This window comes from Arachis hypogaea, chromosome 15 (genome assembly GCF_003086295.3).
Source record: "Arachis hypogaea cultivar Tifrunner chromosome 15, arahy.Tifrunner.gnm2.J5K5, whole genome shotgun sequence".
NCBI classification, from domain to species: Eukaryota; Viridiplantae; Streptophyta; class Magnoliopsida; order Fabales; family Fabaceae; genus Arachis; species Arachis hypogaea.
The window spans coordinates 149,421,741-149,439,774 of record NC_092050.1 but is presented as its reverse complement, the minus strand read 5'-3'; the positions used below and the strand labels follow the sequence as shown (position 1 = coordinate 149,439,774).

Sequence of the window (18,034 nt, the reverse complement as noted above, 5' to 3'; positions counted from 1 at the left end):
AAATTTTTTTATTAATTTTTAAAAAGTAAATTTGTTAGGCCGAATTGTATTTTTTTTAATTTAGAAAAACAATTTGTTATGCTGAATTGTATTTTTCTAAAACTTTTAAAAAATGAATTTGTCTGAAATGAATTGTAATTTAAAAAAAATGGAAAATAAATTCACTGTGAGTGAATTTTTTTCTAGAAAAAATATTTATAAATGAAATTTGTCAGAGACGAATTGTAAAAAAAGGAATATGTTAAAAGCGAATTTCAGACAGAATATATCCACGTAACTCACATTTTTTTACCATTTTCTGTAAAAACAAATCTTCCATAATCATATCAAAATTAAAAAAGACAACTTATATAATCTTCAGTATATTAGATAAAATTCAGATCATTTTATCTAATTATATTCATTTTTATCATTCTTTCTAAAAACCAAAAAGAAAAATGCATGTTAATATTTTCTTATAAAAAATGTATACACGATACACACATTTCTTAGTTTATTAATGATAGGCCGAATAAGTGACTAAAAAAATTAGGCCTAATAAAAAATCTTCTGTAATTCAAAATACTCTCACAATGTCAAGCATTATAATTAAATTAGGATGAAGTTCCTGTCCAAAAAAAAAATAGGATAAAGTTTAGACATGCCAATTAAAATTAATTATTTATAAGGGTTAATTTTTGAAATGGTTTTTGAAACATCTTTTATAAGTCAATTTGGTCACTTTAAATGTTTAATGTCTCAATTTGATTCCTGAAAAATATATGATATGAGTTAAGTAGGTCATTTCATTAACTTCTTGTTGATACGTCACACTAATATGTGAGATAAAAATATGTCGTGTATCACTTTCTTAATATGTCATATGGTACTTAACCATAACAAGTTAGAAAAATTAATTTCTCTTATGTTAATATTTTTTAAGAATCCAATTAAGGTGTTGAATTTTTTAATGATCAAATTGATTCCTAATGATCTTTTAAGGATTAGTTCGAAAACTACACTTTTTAATTTAGATATAGAAAGAGGAATGGTGTAGGACATAGTTATGGAGTGTATGGGTGCTTTACGCAGTTGTGGTGTCAAGAACAAATCGGACCCTCCGATTTGTGTTTAAAAAATTTAAAAAAATTGCATTACACAAATTGGACCGTCCGATTTGTATTTTAAACAATTAAAAAAATATTTAATATTGAAATCGGACCATCCGATTTTTGTTTTTAAAATAAAAAAAATTTAAAAGTACAAATCGGATCCTTCGATTTTCCCTTCCATCCGATTTGTGTTCATAATTTTTTTAACGAAGAAATCGGACAACACTTTATGGTTCAAAAAAAATTATCCCACATTCATGTCTAGCACCACCCACCTCCATACCCATGCACAACACATACAGAATTTGCATATCCAAAAAAATGAGCGCGAAAACTAACCTTTGTTTATCCATATATCTCTTTTTCTTATTATTTAAAAAAAAATCTACATGACCAGCAAATATTATTATGTTTGACCCATAATAATTTGCGCTCATTTTTACACGTTTTACACACAAAAAACATATAATTTGTATCTATATTTATCAAAATTTTGCATATATGAATCAATATAGTTTATAGTTATACATATACTTTTCAGAATTTATACACATAAACTAATAAAATTTATTTGTTAAAAATAATTTTGTGCTTGTGCTGGCCAAATAATGACACAAAATATTAAAAATTGCTATCCTCAAGAGTTTCTCTTAAAAAAAAGGAGAAAAAATTGATGGATTCTGATACATGTTATGTAATTAGGCCACTATCATGAGATTATAAATACAGAGCTTATCATACTTGTGTTTTGTGTGGAATTTGTAATATGATGGAAGCTTCAAATCAACAAGTTGAAAAATGGAAGGGCAAGGCCAAAACAGAAGTACTAGGATTCAAAGTAGAGCAAGTATGGCCTCTCTTGGAAGATTTCTTTGGCCTTGACAAGTGGTTCCCTACTCTCTCTACATGCCTTGCTGTCGAAGGCATCTCCGGCCGACCCGGCTGCGTGCGCTTCTGTGCCGGATTCAAGACCCCTGTGGATGAACAAGGCAAACAAACTATAAATTGGACTAAGCAGAAGCTTTTGTCCATTGACCCAACATTGCATACATTTAGCTACTCAATCATAGATGGAAATGTTGGATTCTGCTCCTACATTTCGACCTTGAAGGTGACACCTAAGGAAGATCAGGGCTGCGAGATTGAGTGGCTATATGAAGTTGAACCTGTCCAAGGGTGGCGGCCGGAAGATCTCGATCTTTTCATTGGTTCGGGTTTGCAGGTGATGGCTCAGAGGATTCAGGGAGCTTTGGAGACCATGCAAGAAGCAGTTAAAACTTGAAGTAATCATGTGAGTGGCTACCAAGAAATGCAATAAAGCTACTACTACTTCTTCAGTTGATGTATCCTTTGTGTGTTCTAGTGTATAACTTTGTTATGAATAAGTACTAGTAGTAATTAGTTGAACATGAATGATTTGGAATTTATGCTGTTTGTTTGAAAAGTTGCAACAATAAAATAGCTATTTGTTCTGAATTTCATATGGTGCTCATCTCTGGGTATAAGGTGCTACTTCACTGGAAACTCTCATTCTTTTTTATCCATCAATTTGAAGGAGTCCAAAGGTTGAGATTCCAATAAACACTTCCACTATGTTTGATGCTTTGATAGTTGGAAGTGAAACAGATTATTTGTGTCTTTTATTTTCTCTAATTTTTAAGAAAAAAAAATATAGAAAATTGACATAAACCTTAAAATTGAGCACATAATTCCTTGGTAAAAATAGTAATGGAAAATACTATACTATATAGTATATACATACTAAAACCAACCACCATGTATTTGTATTTGTATTTGTGTGTATTACTTTATATATTTTTAATGTGTATTCTATTTTCTAATATTTAATTTATATGAGTAATAATTCTTTATATGCATGCAACATGATTGAATTAAAATATTGAGTAATGCTAATAATAATAATTAATGTTGAATACACTTAGTAATGTGAAACGTCCTTTTAAACTGTCTATCCAAAAACCAAAATTATCCCCCGTATGCAAGACTTCGGAAATAGTGGGTATATAAGAACACTTTTGGCTGCTTGAACATAAAAATAATAACGACAATTGAATATGTCATAAACAAATTTCATCGTGAATTACTGATACAATTTGGTGATGTTAGACATCAAGATATATGGGATTTCAATAAAGATTTGTCTCACCAATTTGGTCTTTTAGATGAAATGGAGTAGGCATCAATGGGTCTGAAAACCCATTTCATATATGACGAAGTATTGTTTTAAACTTTTGGGATAAAAAAATAAAATAAAAAAAAGGAAATCCAAAATCAATCAAGATTAAGATCCAATTTAGTTACGATATAGTTACATGGATGATATTTTAATCATTATCAAGTTTGACTGATTCATAAAACGATGCACTCAAAACTTAATTCATGTGACGATGGAGAACAAAATTGAACATTAATCCAGCAAAAGAAAAAATCAGGAAGATTTTACTACCATTATTATTGTTTGTTTGGCAAAAAACCAGACTATTGCAGCAAACTTGCTGTGTCTGTCATCAGTGTATGACACTCAATAAGATACCTAAAACTAGGAGAACACACAAAATATTTGAACTTCAAAGAAATTTGTTATTCTGAAATGAATATTCAAGTGAAATGTATGAAATTGAAATAGAAAGGATATAAGAACTGAAATCAACATCTTTCATCTGGGTATATCTATATATTATGAAACCGTAGCAAATATTTCGATTCAACATCAAGGAGTCCAGATTTTTAAGAGACTACTTACCATCAATAGGCAAATATCTACTTTAAAACATTCCAATTCATGATTTCATTTGACATATAACTCAATCAAAAGCCATAAACATTTTAGAACCAGAGTACAGAGACATTTTAGAAAATTCCAAGTTCAAACACAACCTAAACCACCAGTTGGAATATGTAGGAGTGAACTGACCAGCCATCAGAAATTGACATCATTTGATAATAATCTACTTAGTGGCCTCTTTCGAATCCAATGCGAGTCCTACCAGAACCTCCCTCATAACCATCCCGCATTGAAGATCCGGCACTTGCTCTCATTGTTCCTCCACTACCAACATTTTCCATTGCTTTCTTACCACTCTTGACGTCTGTCAAGAACTGATCCAGACCAAATGGATCAGCTTCATCTTGATTCTCAAATTCAAGAGGCCTGTCCCTGGGTCCAGACCTTTCAGAAGTCCCCGCAAATCCTCTATCAGGCTTGAATCGATCCGTCTTCCTAATCTTCTCTAACTGCTCATCTGCACCGCCATAAGTCTCATTATCAACATCCTTCTTTGGCCTATAGAGGGTTGAGAGTGTTGGCTGTGCAGTGAACAAGCCTTGGTCATAAACATTGTACTGATCATCAGTGGCAAATCCAGATGATATTCCTTTTTCCTGGTTGAATAGCCTCTCATCATACATGACCTCAGTACCCGCCTTGGTAGAAGCCATACCAAGAGCAACTTTCTCACTTATATCACGATCCCTGTCTCTTGTGATCTTGCTTTTCTTTCCCATAGCAGCATCCTTAGCCTCTAATCGTCTCTCCCTTTCCCTTTCTCTTCGCCGTTCCTCACGGATTTTTTCCCTATGCAGCCGCTCCTCCCTTTCCTCCCTTGACTCCTTTGGATAGTTCTTCTCCCTTTCACCTCTTTCGCGTTCACGTGGTTGCTCATAATCATCTGCCATGTCAGCATCATCCATGGCGCTCCTCTCAGATGGAACAGGAATGGCAGCTGGAGGGGCTACACCAGTTCTCTCTGAACGTGCTTTCTGGGCCAAAGCCCTCAGCTCCTGTTCTTTCCTTTCCTTCTCCTTTAGAAGCATCTCCTTCTGAACCTTGGACCTCATTGCAACTGCTTCTCTAGCCTTCTGCTCTGCAACATATAATGCCTCTGAAAGCTTTGCAAAATTATCATTAATCTGAACATCCTGAAGACCTCTCCCATCAGCTGCAAGACGCTTGTCAAGAGGGATAGTATAACCTTTTGGATTCTTCCAATTAGAAATACAAGGAGGTATCTTCCAATCCTGCTGGTCTTTCACAGTAACTGGCCTCGGAGGCGAATGCATCACAGGCACTGGAGGGGAGCCGGATGCCTTGGGGACACGCTTATGCTTGAACTTTGGAGGCTCAAGTGGATCAACTGGCATCTCAACCATCCTAATAACCCTCTCTTTCGCCCCAGAATTGAAAGCCGCATTCTGCTGTGAAGGCTTATACTTAATATACTTTGTATCAGATGACTGCTTGGGAACATTTTTTGGCTGTGCTGCACTCAATCTCACATTAACTATCTTCTCAAGTGCAGCCTTAGTCTCCTGAGTTGTCTCCTCAATCTCATTTTGCTCATCCTCATCATCTTCCATGTCACTGTCCTCATCGTTCTTCAAAATCTTTGGTATCAGATCCTTCTGTTGTGTGTACACAATCTTCTTAGCATTCTCATTCTGCTTCACTATTGCATCATATGCAACATTCCCATGAGCATCAACTGTCACCGGAAGGATCTTTGAACCTGGTTTTGAGGACTTATTCCTTCCCATGTCAAGTGGGTACTGAGCAACATGGATCTCAGGAAAGGCACCACCATCTCCAAAATCCTCCACCTTGCGAGGAACAAAACCGGCACGCTTCATATAAGACGGCACTGGCTTGTGCTTGATGGCTGCGGCTTTTTCCTCCTCGGATGAAGAGGAGAATCTCTGCTTGAACCATGGATCGTTACTGTGATCATAGTAAGTTGTTGACGATGATTTTGCTGGAGGAAGAAGCTCCTTCAAAGCCACCATGATTCTGAGACAGAAAAATTACCAAAAGATTATCAACTTTAAAATTCAGATTCACGAGAAATTAAAACAAAATTTTTAAAACTCATCAAATTCACAATGGCATAGCCTCAAGGAAAAGAAAACAAAAGAGTACCCTTAAACAGCCTTAAAATTAGGTATAAATCAATAGATAATGCAGCAATACAGAGAATAGGTTTCGCAATTGAAATTCAATAACAAAACATAGCATCACTTAGTACACTAAGCAGAAGACAAAGTTGCAAGGAAAAAGAAATGACAAAAAAAATGAAGAATAAGCAACCAATAATTTCACAGAAACCACCAAAACAGAAAATTTTAAGAAGACGGATAGCTTTAGCGATTAGGACCAAAATCAAATAATCCTAGCTGTTTTATTTGCAACACCTTATTCCCCGCAACAAGAACGGAGCAATCACAGGTACAGTCCACAGCAAACAATTGAGAAGGATTGCTATGCCTTCTCCCTGCTTCATACTCTTCTCCAGTCCTACAACTTTCTCCTAATTAAAAATTTAAGTCTCTATCCTAATTACAAACATTTATTTCTTATTCTCAACAAAAATGAAAGAAAATTCACCAACCTCTTGGCGTGTAAACACTAATTCAAGAGAAAGCAAGTGCAGCAGCTTCTTGATCAGTCTGAATCCCTCTGCTCCAACAATGCAGCAAAAGCCAAGATTCTAAACAAAGTTGAGATAGAACATGAATAAAGTGATAAGCAATCTAGATTTTTGTCAAATATAAGTAACTATATGAGAGTGAAAAAAAAACTGCAGCTTCCCTCCAACTTAGTCAAACGCATATAACTTGGTAGCGAGGGCAATGAGGATGGATGGAGAAGGGGGTAAAAATCTCCCTATGGGGATGGTGATGGAGATCTCCCTGAGGGAGATTTTAGTGTGGGAATGGGACTACATCCCCCACCCCATGGAGATCCATATCCCGAAGATAATTATATTTATATTAATTAATTTAACTCATAGCAACAAATTTTTTTTATAAAGATGCTAATACTTGATGTTTGGAACGTGCTTCAAATGGAAATTGTACAACATCAACAACACTTGTTTTATCTTTAAAGTCTATTATACTTTGTTTAAAATTTGATCATTTCGCATTTAGACTTAATTTATAATGTTTTTTTTTTCAACCAAAGATAGGGAAACTCAAACCGCAACCTCTTAGGTGAGTATGGAGAGACTATGCCATTTGAGCTATAACTCATTGCCCTTAATTTATAATGTGTTATTATATGGGATAATTGAAAAAATATTAAATTTATTTTATCTTATTATACTAGATTTGATATTGTTTTTATTAAATAGGATAACCCCTATGGGATCCATGGGGTTATATATCGCCAGACGCCAAGAGGATTGGGGATGGCTGGACGGGGAGGAAACTTTTGCTGCAATGGGAACAGGGATGGGGATGTTGAGAATTTGTATGGTATGGGGTGGGAAGTGGGATTGTCCCCCGTCCCTGTTTCCTTACATTGCCATCCCTATAACTTGGCACAGAAAGTGGAGGCTAAATAGAATAAACCCTTAGTTAATCAAATCATTAGGTATGACTTAATTGACACACATCCTCTTCATCTATCATCATCAAAGGAGGACACATGAACATATTTGCAAGAGGAAATAAACTTGACAAAGGGAAATGAGATCAGTAGCATCAAATTGAGATAATGTTAACAAACTTATAGTTAGTTGCCACATATTCCATGCTAATTCCAATTTAAAGGCATTCCAACATAAGAAAAAGAAACTAATCAATGGCTCTCTTGGATAGTTTGGATGTCGAGGTTCACGTTCATAATCCTGGGGTACTCAGTAATCACATATAATAGCCAAAAAGACACACTAAAGAAATATTTTTAATGAAACTCTTTATCATTCAAAGCTACCATAGATTCGCTACTGTGGGAAAAAAAACATAATATTTCATGAGGGGCATCAAGTGGAATCAGCATCATGGCAAGAGCCCCTACCACATAAGCAAAAGGCACAAGCCATCCACCTATTGAAGCTAACATTAACACAATAAAAATACCCGAAAAAAAAAAACCCTAGATTGGCGAGATGCAATTGAATCAACAACTCAAAATCATAAATAAATAAAAACTACAACTTTAAAGTCAATAGCATACATTTGATTAATTAGATCAACTTAGCAGGTTATCAACAAAGTTAGTCTTGCTACCTCAAGGATGGTAGCGGCGAGCTGAGGAGGAGAGAGGATAGACGACGGGAGATGAGATCCAACGCAGAATCGGCGAAGGAGAGAGGAGAGACGACGACGACGGCAACGACGGAGCTGGGGTGGCTTTGCGGCGTTTGAAGAGGTAGAGCAGACCGATGCGTGGGTTTATGGAGAACAAAGCTAATCCACGACCACGAAGATACTGGATATTTGATAACCCTATTTAGTAGACGGATTTCTTTTAATTATTTGAGGGCAGAAGGCTGATCTGTAGATGGCGGTTCAACCGGTTTTTTTTTTTTTAAGTGAGGAGTGAGACTTGAATTCCTGAACTCTAAATAAAAATAAGAAATGATGTCATTTGAAGTAGGACTTGTACGCATGCTTCTCTTGTTACTACATTATTATTTTATAATTTATAATTATTAATTTTATATAAAAATAATTATATATAAATTTTTTTTAAATAAATTTAATCTTCATCTATTAAAAATATAAAACAGATTTATATAATTATTTAATTATATATTATTATATTATTAAAAATAATTAATTTTTTTAACTTATTATTTTAAAAATATTTAAATATATAAATTTAATTAAATAATTATATAAAATTCATTATCAGTATATCAAAAATAAATTTTTGAAAAATTCAGTTTCATCGAATACGCGTAGACCAGATTAGCAACCTTATTTTTACAATGATTTTCACTTTAAATTTATTTTGAAAATGGACGTGATTACAAGCACCGAAATAAGGAATTTGACTCCTCTGAAATTGTTCATTTATTTTAGAGAAAAAAGTAACGCAATTTAAACCCTTAATAATATAAATGGTTCTGATTCTCTTAGATAAATAAATACATTAAATATAGGCTCTTTAATAGAATTCGTTGAAAATCGTACGACAACTACAGCAGCTTCCAAGACTACGTAATTTCTTCTTTTTATTTATCTTCTCTCTTTTATTTAGTTTTTTCTTTCTTTTTCTTCAACAACAAAAATATCTTCGATTCTATTATTTCACAACATTTAATTTTCTTTTTATGTTTTATTATCATGTTCTTCTATGATATTGTTGTTGTTTTGGTTATCTTTTTCTTTTTTATTTTTGTTTTCTGTAACTTAAATTTAAAGTTTTATCATAAAAGAGATTAACAGTGATCACTAATAATTTTTCATCTTTTTAAAATCTTGAACAATTTTTTGAAAAATCTGATAAAAAGTATAAAATAAATTAATTTAAAATGGATCAAGAAATGTTTTTTTTATTTTTTATTTTAATATAAAAAAATATTCATATAAATGTACTCAATTTTTTTTAGATAAATGTACTCAATTTTTTTTTGTTTATACTTGAAATAAGAATGTAACTGAGAACAAATTAAAGAATGTTTAGAGTAACTAATGATATGATGTTGATTTAATAGATCTCTAATAAATTGATATTGATATACATTAAATTAATTTATTTATATTTTTATGTGTTTTTATGTGTTTATGATATTTGTTTCATGTCTAATGTTATAGTTTAAATTTAAATGTGTGAATGGTTAAAGAAAATATAGTAACTAAATGATAGAATGAACATATTTTTTTGTTGAAAAAAAAAAAAAACTAAATAAAAGAGAAAAGATAAATAAATAAAAGAAATCACGCGGTCTTGGAAGTTGCTACAGTATTTTCAACGAATCCTATTAAACAGTTTACATTTAATGTATTTATTTATCTAAGAGAATCAAAACCATTTATATTATTAAGGGTTTAGATTGCGTTACTTTTTTCGGGAGCCAAGTACTTGAAATATGAGGTTTTATTGGTAGAACAATAATCTATTTTAATTGCTTACTTTGACCATTAGATGAAGACCACAGCCCAACCTATAACTTCAATCATTAACATGGTCAAGCTCAAATCTTCAGAACAAGATAAGTGCTTTAATTTGCCAATAAAAAGACAATTCATTTAAAAAATAATTAAAGATAAATAATGACACAAATACAAATACTTCTCTGTATACAACCTCCATATCACAAATTGCATTTTTCACAAGCTGCAAACAGAACCGGAAGAAACTAACCTGTACAAGGTATATTGTTGTTATTGCAAGTACACTATGTCCTAAAGTTATTCCCTGATAGTGGTTAACAGTATTATGAATTCCAAGTTATACCTTGATCATACACTCAGCAATCGACAAGTGAGACTTTAAAACCACACAAAATGAAGCCACTAAAATTCCTAGCTAGAGGGGTTACTCATCAGTTGTTAGACTTTCTTAGACAAGTTGTAATTTTTCTTGAGGAACTTGGCGGCTACCTCATCATTCCTATGGCAAAGAACTCGCAAAAGGGTGTTTGGATCTCCCGGGCTCCATTGATCTGGTGTTGGAGGCATCGGGAGCCGGGATTTGACAGAAGAACCATACATTTCCATGGTGAGCTGAATGAATTGCTGAATTATGTGTTCAGTATCCGCATGGAACAAGGGAAGTATGGCTTGCACAGTAGCAGAATGTTTTTCTATCAATTCAACAGGCAATCCATCACCATTGGACCAGAATAACCCAGTCAAATACTTGAAATCTTCCTCTATTATGGCAGAATCTTGCAGAGAGAAAGCCCGTGGTGGCCCTCCGGCCAACAAAACCAACAAGAACCCATCAAAAGAAGCTTGCATTATGTCAACAATTACGCGCGTTCTAACTTTGTCGTGCACTGTTGATGATATGATCTCCAAGTATTGCTCAAGCTCATGAAGGAAAGGTTCAATCCTGGAGTATGAAACTTCTCCGACATATAGGCCATCCCATAGAACATGACCTAGATCATGGAAAACAATTTTGTATGCCATAAACTCACAGATTTGATGGATACCTTCTACAGCAGCAGCTGCTGAAAGCTTGAACTTCAAGTTCACCCCATAAATATCATCATTGTTAGAAGATTTAGAACTACTAAGATTGGCAAGTATCCTCTTTTCCAAAACTACCAACTCCAGGCGAACGCGCTGCATAGTATTGATGCGAACACACAACTGGGGTGTATCAAATGAGTTATCTCTTGTGGCTCCAACTTGAGCTTTTCTCCTCTGAGCTGATTGTAACTTCTCTTTTTTCCGGAACACACCGTGAAACTTTGATCCAGTTGAACACCTAGTCAAAGGAGGCAAAGTTGGGGCAAAAGTATTACGGTCCCCTGCAGATCATGCAAAACAGAAAGGATGGTAAGATGGGGATTAATAAATGAGTTGGTAAATCCAATATCATGCTATGCATTAAATATATACCACAGCCAGCTTTGGCTTTCAAAATGTATTGCTGGAGTGATTTGTCAAGACCAGACATCAATTCAGGAACCAAAACTGCATGCATGGATATAGGCAACAGAAAGAAAGCTTCAAGAGTGTCATCTACAACCCGTAGGACTTCAACAGCTGAAGGAGCCAACCCCTCTTTGTTTGCCTGTGGATTCCATACCTACAGAAAGATGGTGTAACAAATATATCAAAACTTGCCATTGTCAACAATCATGTTCCTTGGTAGTAAAGGAATGAAAGCTTAATAAGTTTTGGATGTCACAAAAGAAAATCATAATTGCTTTGTTCAGAAAAAAAGAAATACCATGCTAACTTGATTAATTTAGAAGCAACCAATATTTCACATACCTCATGTTGCAGATTTCTGTTGACCCATTCCCCTAGTCTTTCTACTCTAATCTTTATCCATGACTTAACCAAATTAGCAATTACAGCCTCAGCCTCATAAGGTTGCATCTCCCTAATAACGGATTTTCCACCATCTTCACTGTCAACAGAATCTGCCACCGCAATCTGCACCAGATCTTTCTCCAATTTGTCAGCGGCCATTAACACTTCTATAGCATCAGGTGTCAGCTCAGTAATACTCTTTACATATTTCTTCAGTTCATCTCCATAACATACATGAAGGGTAGCAACGGCAACACCAGCAGCAAGAGGATGCCATCTCTTTAGATTCGGACTGAACATTGCTTTCTCATTATAAGCCAGTTCAGTAACATGCTGGGCGAGGATAGAAAGAGTGGGAAAAGCTCTATTCTGTTTTCTCGATGAATGCTTGCTGGGATCCAGTTTATCTAATTTCTGCATTAAAGAGATTGAAAAGAGTTAGGATATGCTGATGGCCTCAAAAATACCTATTAGCTTTTTTGCAAATGATGTATGTATATTAAAACATGATACCTGAAGTGGTTGCTAAGGTTCTTGAGCTCCAATACCGTATAAAGATAATTAAATAGCAACATTCGAAATATAATGGAAAACTTGGTAAAGAGAATTTTCAGAAATTTTCACTATAATGGAGCATAACAGATGACTTTATCCTATTTCATTCAGCGGGTTCAAAATACACCAAATACGTTACAAATATGTCAAAAACTCAAAATTGACCACATGTAAATACTGCGATGGAGTAGTCATGTTTAGGGAGTTTCAAGGATGGAAATTACCTGAGCGAAAGCAGCCCGCAAAGATGATCTTATATAATTTTCAACTCTGGTATAGGCTACATCATGATCCCTCTTCTTCCGATTATACTCTGACAATATCTTTGCAGACAATACAGCAATAGAAACAATGCTTTCCATTGGTTCAATATTACCATCATGGAAAGTATCATGGTATGCAAGGAGCCTTTTCTCTGCCCAATTTAACATCAAACTCACTACATTGCTCACAACCTTCGAATAAAAAGGATCTTTCACAGTCTTAGCATCATTTTCAACTTCCGCTAACAGGTTACTGGATGCAAAAAGCAGATCATTTTCCAGTTGACCAGTGGCAACATACCGATGAAATAAGACCCATGAGAAACAAATATTATGCAGCATCTCGTTAATTCCAAGCATAACCCAGGTCTTCTTAATGAGCTCTAAGACCTCATCAACCTCTTCTATCACAGAAATTTCTTCATGTATATCAAAACAAGATCCTAAAAGAGTTTGATAGATCCAGAGGTTCAGCGGAAATCCGTCAGCCCAATGGCATGTCTCTGGAACAGATCCATCAAATGATCTAAAAGCAAGAGATAGAACAACATTTCGGAAGTTTTGCATTGATTCACCTGTCTTTCCAAGATCCATGGGTTTCTCAAATGCTTCACGGATTATACGGCGAAGGCTCTGCGAAGAAGTGTCTGCCTTATCTAATGGAAAGTGAGGATACAAGAGGAGTCCTGCTTCAAGAACCTTCAAATTTCTCCTCAGCCAAGCCTCATAATCTTGTTGACTCGGAAAATCTGAACACTTGAACTGTTGAATTAGTTCTAGTGGAAGAACCACTGATTCCATGCGTCTTCCAAGCTATTTCATGAACAAAGACCTAGTAAGCTATCATTAGTGATCAAATAACTGTAAGGATCCATAATACATATTCATATTTTAAATTTTTGTCCACATCTGAATCAGTTGATGAAAAACAAGCAAGCAATACAAAGAGTGAAATGGATCTTCACATGTCAAATCGACAATACACATAACCAATGAAATGTGCATAAATGTAGGCAACTCATGATGTATATTAGCTTCTTGTTTTTGTTCTTTCTTTTATCTTTTCGGAAATCATTAATCATACGTCATCAGGAAAATGCTTGGCTGTTCTTGTTGCCGTAATCAATCACATTGCTTTATTTAGGGTTGTGGTAATAGAGAAAGAAAAATTACCACTGTGGTTGCACTGCAATTACTACCACAGTTTACAGTTAAAATTACATTCTAGCCTGTTGACGACTTTTGACTAAAGGATTCAGTTATGAAAATATATTTTGCATAAGCAACTGTCCATGGTTAATTTTTGCATCTTATGTTAAAACTAGCAATAAAATCTAGATAATCCAACACCAATTGTTCCTCAAGACAAGTGGCCTGCAATCTTTTTTAGTGTCACATAGGGCTTCCTATGACTGTAATCCTTGCTCTTAACAGTGTTAGGCATGAACGAACTTCTTTTATTACATGTGACAACTTGCAAGCCACACCAGTTCAACCAATGAGTTAGAATCAAGTCGTTACTTCGGGCCATTCTCATGAACAGTATCAATATTATCAAAAGGTGCTATTCACCATTTGGTGAATATCACTCAGCAGTGTCACCATACATCAGATAGTGAAAAGAATAAACAATTAGTGATGAATGACGTGGATTTTAATACCATTTAGTCTAACCCAAGTTAGTCAAAATAAGTCTAAACGGTTTAAGCATAACTTTTCAGCTGCAAAAACAAGAACAACTATCACAGTATCATCAAACAAAAACCACACACATAACAATCTCTTTAATCCCTAAAAAAAATAACAAAAATCACAATTACAGAAATACCTGGCCTGCAGCAATTCTCAACAAGGCACGTCTAATCCTTGAATCACTCTGCTCCGAAATCTTCATCTGCACTCTCACCAACTCCCCTGTCGTAACCGCACGCTTCGCACTCCTCCCACCGCCGCCGCCGCCGCCGCCATCTTTCCTCTTCGTTTTAAGTCCCAACGCCTTCTTCACCTTGCTAGCCGCCGTCGACGTCAGCGACCGGTGCAGCGAGGGAGTCGCCGCAGCAGAAGACCGATCCCGATCCCGATCCCCTCCTCTGTCGGAACTGGATATGAAAGTGAGAGGCTTGGGGCCGGAGCTTCGGCATGCGCAGACGAGTACCTCGTATGCCGTTTCTCGGAGCTCTGATTCCGACCAATTGGAAGGCGGGTCTCCGAACGGTGATGGAAGATCCTCCATTGGGTGCACCGGCATGGAGGTTTTTGTTTTTCGTCCCTGAAAGTTGTGGAAATTGGTGAATAGTCCCTCCCTTCCTTAATGGAAAGAAAAGAATGAATGAAGATTGGGATAACAAACCGATAAAGGGAGCGAGACTTTGTCGTTGCAGGTGCGACCTTTATTTATTATTTATTTATATTTACTTTCTCTTTTTGTTTTTGGGTCCCTGTTGGATTATTCTTGCTTCGGTTTCAAGGTTTCAAGTGTCAAGAGCTTCAGTAATCAGTAGTGTAATGGGGTGCGAGGACAAAGGGAATCTAAATTGCTACTAACTTCTAACTAACTATTTTTCTTATGACAGTACTAATAATGATGGTAAATTGTTACTCTTATCAAAAATAATAATTATTAAATAATTTAATATATTTAATTAATTAAATTATTTAACATAATATATTAATATTTAATTTATTATCTTTATATAAAAAAAATTATGTGAATATTTTCCTCATAATAATAATAATATAAAGATATAATTAGATTTTATTAAAATGAACAACGAGCATTGAGAATAAATTCTTAGAGGAAATTATTTTGATATTTTTTTAAATTAGAGAATAAATTATATTATTGTATATTATCGTGTAATAATGTTAATTGTGCTGGTATTTAATATGCGAAATAAAACTTTTTGTATATTTTATTTGAACATAAAGTATTATATTTGTAAAAAATATAATTATTTAGTGTCTTTTTCAGTTTTTTTATTAATTTAAACTAAAAAAAATTATAACATAATATTAGAATTTTTATGACTAAAAGATTTAGAGTTTTATTTTATCCAAAAGAAATTTTTACTTAAAAAAATATGTTATTATAAATTAGAGAGTGAATTCTTTTAATTTTTTTTCAATTACTTGGTAAAATGTAATTTTTTATTATTTAATATTTTCTCTCACATGTATTCTCTTGATCATATTTAAAGAGTGTAAAGTGAGAGATCACACTTTACTAAATAATTAAAAAAAATTGAAAAATTATATTCTCTTATAACAAGACTATTTATATAATTCTTTATATCAATTTAAACTTTAAAAAAAAAAAATTTTAGGATAACATTTAAGTTAAACTCTACACAAATAACTTACTACATCATTTTTATATATTCTCACAGGACTATAAAACTTGATAAATCTTTGCATAATCTTATTTAATGAATGTTCCAAAAACTTATTTTATCCAAATTTTTAACTGTGTTAAATTGATTAAATGTGTAATTATTTAATGTATTAAACTGTTAATAGCATACAAAACAAAGCTTATATATATGTAACAAAGAAAATATAATTTACCATCTAAATAATAGAGTTAAATAATAGAGTTCTTAGATTTACACTTCTTTATATGTGTCTTTATTTTGTTGAACATTTACATCTTTGTTGTTAGATTAAACTTTTAATGATACAAATATATATCACATAACTGCATAAAACATTTGTGTATCATCAACAATTCCTTTTTTAATGCATTCAACATTAAGTATTTTATTTATAATTTTCTTTTATAGTATGCACATGATTTTGTCTTCCTTTTCATTTGTGTTATATGTTTTATAGGCTGCATTTAGAAAAAAGATTAAAACTGACAGAAACTAAAAAATACAAATTAAATTAAATTTTTATATTATATTTAATATAAAATGTATTGAAAAAAAATGTACTAAAATAAATTATATAGTCAGATCATATTTAATTTAAAATAAATATAAAAATTAAAAAATAAATTTAAAATTTAAAAAATTAAATAAAAATATTTTTTTAAAAAAATATTATTAAAATTTTAATTTTCCTTCCTAAAAATTAGAAAGCCATATGCCCATATTGTCTCTACTGGATGCCAGTGAATCTTACTAGCATAATAACCCAATAATAATTCTTATACGAGGTTTAATTCCTCTGACATGCATATGCATTGGCAATGGCATAATTTTTAGCTTATTTCAACTACAGTAGTTTAATATATGGTTTTGCCTTGTCTTTTATTCCAGGTCCTCATCAATAATTCAACTTTCTCTCTTCTTGTAGTTTTGTGGAGAATTTTGTCATTTACATATTCAAATATTTTATTATATGTTTAACACTTCAACCCTTAACTAATATATATACGCGTTTTCTTCTTTCCAGTTATGGTGTTGTTTAGTTTGTTGTTTACTTGGTAGATTTTGTAGTTAAAATATATTTGATAACAGAAATGATTAACAAAAATACTATATGTATATTAAAATTAGTCACTAAAATAATTATTTATTATATATTTATATATAAATATATATTATTTAATAGTTAATTTTAATATATATTTAATATAATTGATAAATTGTTAAATATATTGAGAGTAAATCAATTCCTCTATAATCTGATTAATTAATTGGGTATCAAATCAATATTATATAAATTCATTATTATTTTTATTTTAAAAATACAATACAAATTGACTTTAAACTAATAAAATAAAATACAGAATAAAAGCATTCATTTGCCTTTTTTTTTTTTTGGGTGACTTTTCATTTGCTTTTATAGTACACAGGAAATTTTCATTTGAGAATGGAACTTCTAATAAAATACAAGCAGCTAAGCTAAGATGAAGAAAGAAAGAATCAAAAGTTAAGTACAAATAGATATCATTAAATTCAGCAAATAGATAAGAACAGTTTATTATGATGAATAATACAAGATAACTTACTTCCAAATAATATATAAATATAATATCATTTTTTAATAGAAAAAAATACAAGAAATTATATTCCCGGTAGGCGGTAGCTAGGTTGGTTGTGTCAAGAAAAGTATTGGTACTTCAAAATAGTTGAGTGGGGTGCCTAATCATAAAGTTGCTATTGATTGATTAATCTCTCTCATTATTATAATGATGTCCAGCCTTGCAACCAACTAACCTATCAATTATTATAAACCAATTACCAAGTATATATATCTGCACTAACTTCAATATCCAAAAATAAATAAAATTTAATTTTAATATACTATAATTATAAAATAATTTTACACGTATACTTAATTATATAATATTACATCAGCAAAAATAATTATATTTTATATTAATCACGTAAATAATCATCTAAAAAAATAAATATAATTACATGATTGTATAAAATATTTTAT

At 32.7% G+C, this 18,034-nt stretch overlaps 3 protein-coding genes across 4 annotated transcripts; 1 reads left to right on the top strand and 2 right to left on the bottom strand.

The window, feature by feature from the left end:
* The first annotated feature begins 1,771 nt into the window (after positions 1-1,771).
* LOC112751253 (lachrymatory-factor synthase) lies at positions 1,772-2,567 on the top strand. The gene has a single exon (XM_025800331.3). It carries the CDS (start codon positions 1,858-1,860, stop codon positions 2,371-2,373), a length of 516 nt encoding a protein of 171 aa, XP_025656116.1. The 5' UTR covers positions 1,772-1,857; the 3' UTR covers positions 2,374-2,567.
* Positions 2,568-3,746: 1,179 nt separating this feature from the next.
* Positions 3,747-8,485, bottom strand: LOC112751252 (SNW/SKI-interacting protein A). Its single transcript, XM_025800330.3, has 3 exons — positions 8,118-8,485; positions 6,494-6,592; positions 3,747-5,895 (listed from the first exon to the last, which is right to left on the bottom strand). Exon 3 carries the CDS (start codon positions 5,889-5,891, stop codon positions 4,065-4,067), a length of 1,827 nt encoding a protein of 608 aa, XP_025656115.1. The 5' UTR covers positions 5,892-5,895; positions 6,494-6,592; positions 8,118-8,485; the 3' UTR covers positions 3,747-4,064.
* A 1,576-nt stretch (positions 8,486-10,061) lies between these two features.
* LOC112751251 (protein unc-13 homolog) lies at positions 10,062-15,194 on the bottom strand. Of its 2 annotated transcripts, none has more exons than XM_025800325.3 (5): positions 14,475-15,194; positions 12,608-13,459; positions 11,787-12,242; positions 11,409-11,598; positions 10,062-11,317 (listed from the first exon to the last, which is right to left on the bottom strand). In XM_025800325.3, the coding sequence occupies exons 1-5, from the start codon at positions 14,892-14,894 to the stop codon at positions 10,389-10,391; spliced, it is 2,847 nt and encodes a 948-aa protein (XP_025656110.1). In that variant the 5' UTR covers positions 14,895-15,194; the 3' UTR covers positions 10,062-10,388. The 2 variants fall into 2 exon arrangements, with proteins under 2 accessions (XP_025656110.1, XP_025656112.1); XM_025800327.3 differs by having other exon boundaries at positions 12,608-13,478; positions 14,475-15,025.
* Positions 15,195-18,034: the final 2,840 nt, after the last annotated feature.

Coding starts and splice junctions, on each gene's coding strand:
- LOC112751251 (XM_025800325.3), bottom strand. CDS start 14,894: ATGCCGGTGCACCCAATGGAGGATCTTCCATCACCGTTCGGAGACCCG. Junction 11,599..11,786: donor ACAGAAATCTGCAACATGAG/GTATGTGAAATA, acceptor ATCTTTCTGTAG/GTATGGAATCCACAGGCAAA. Junction 11,318..11,408: donor GAAAGCCAAAGCTGGCTGTG/GTATATATTTAA, acceptor CATGATCTGCAG/GGGACCGTAATACTTTTGCC.
- LOC112751252 (XM_025800330.3), bottom strand. CDS start 5,891: ATGGTGGCTTTGAAGGAGCTTCTTCCTCCAGCAAAATCATCGTCAACA.
- LOC112751253 (XM_025800331.3), top strand. CDS start 1,858: ATGATGGAAGCTTCAAATCAACAAGTTGAAAAATGGAAGGGCAAGGCC.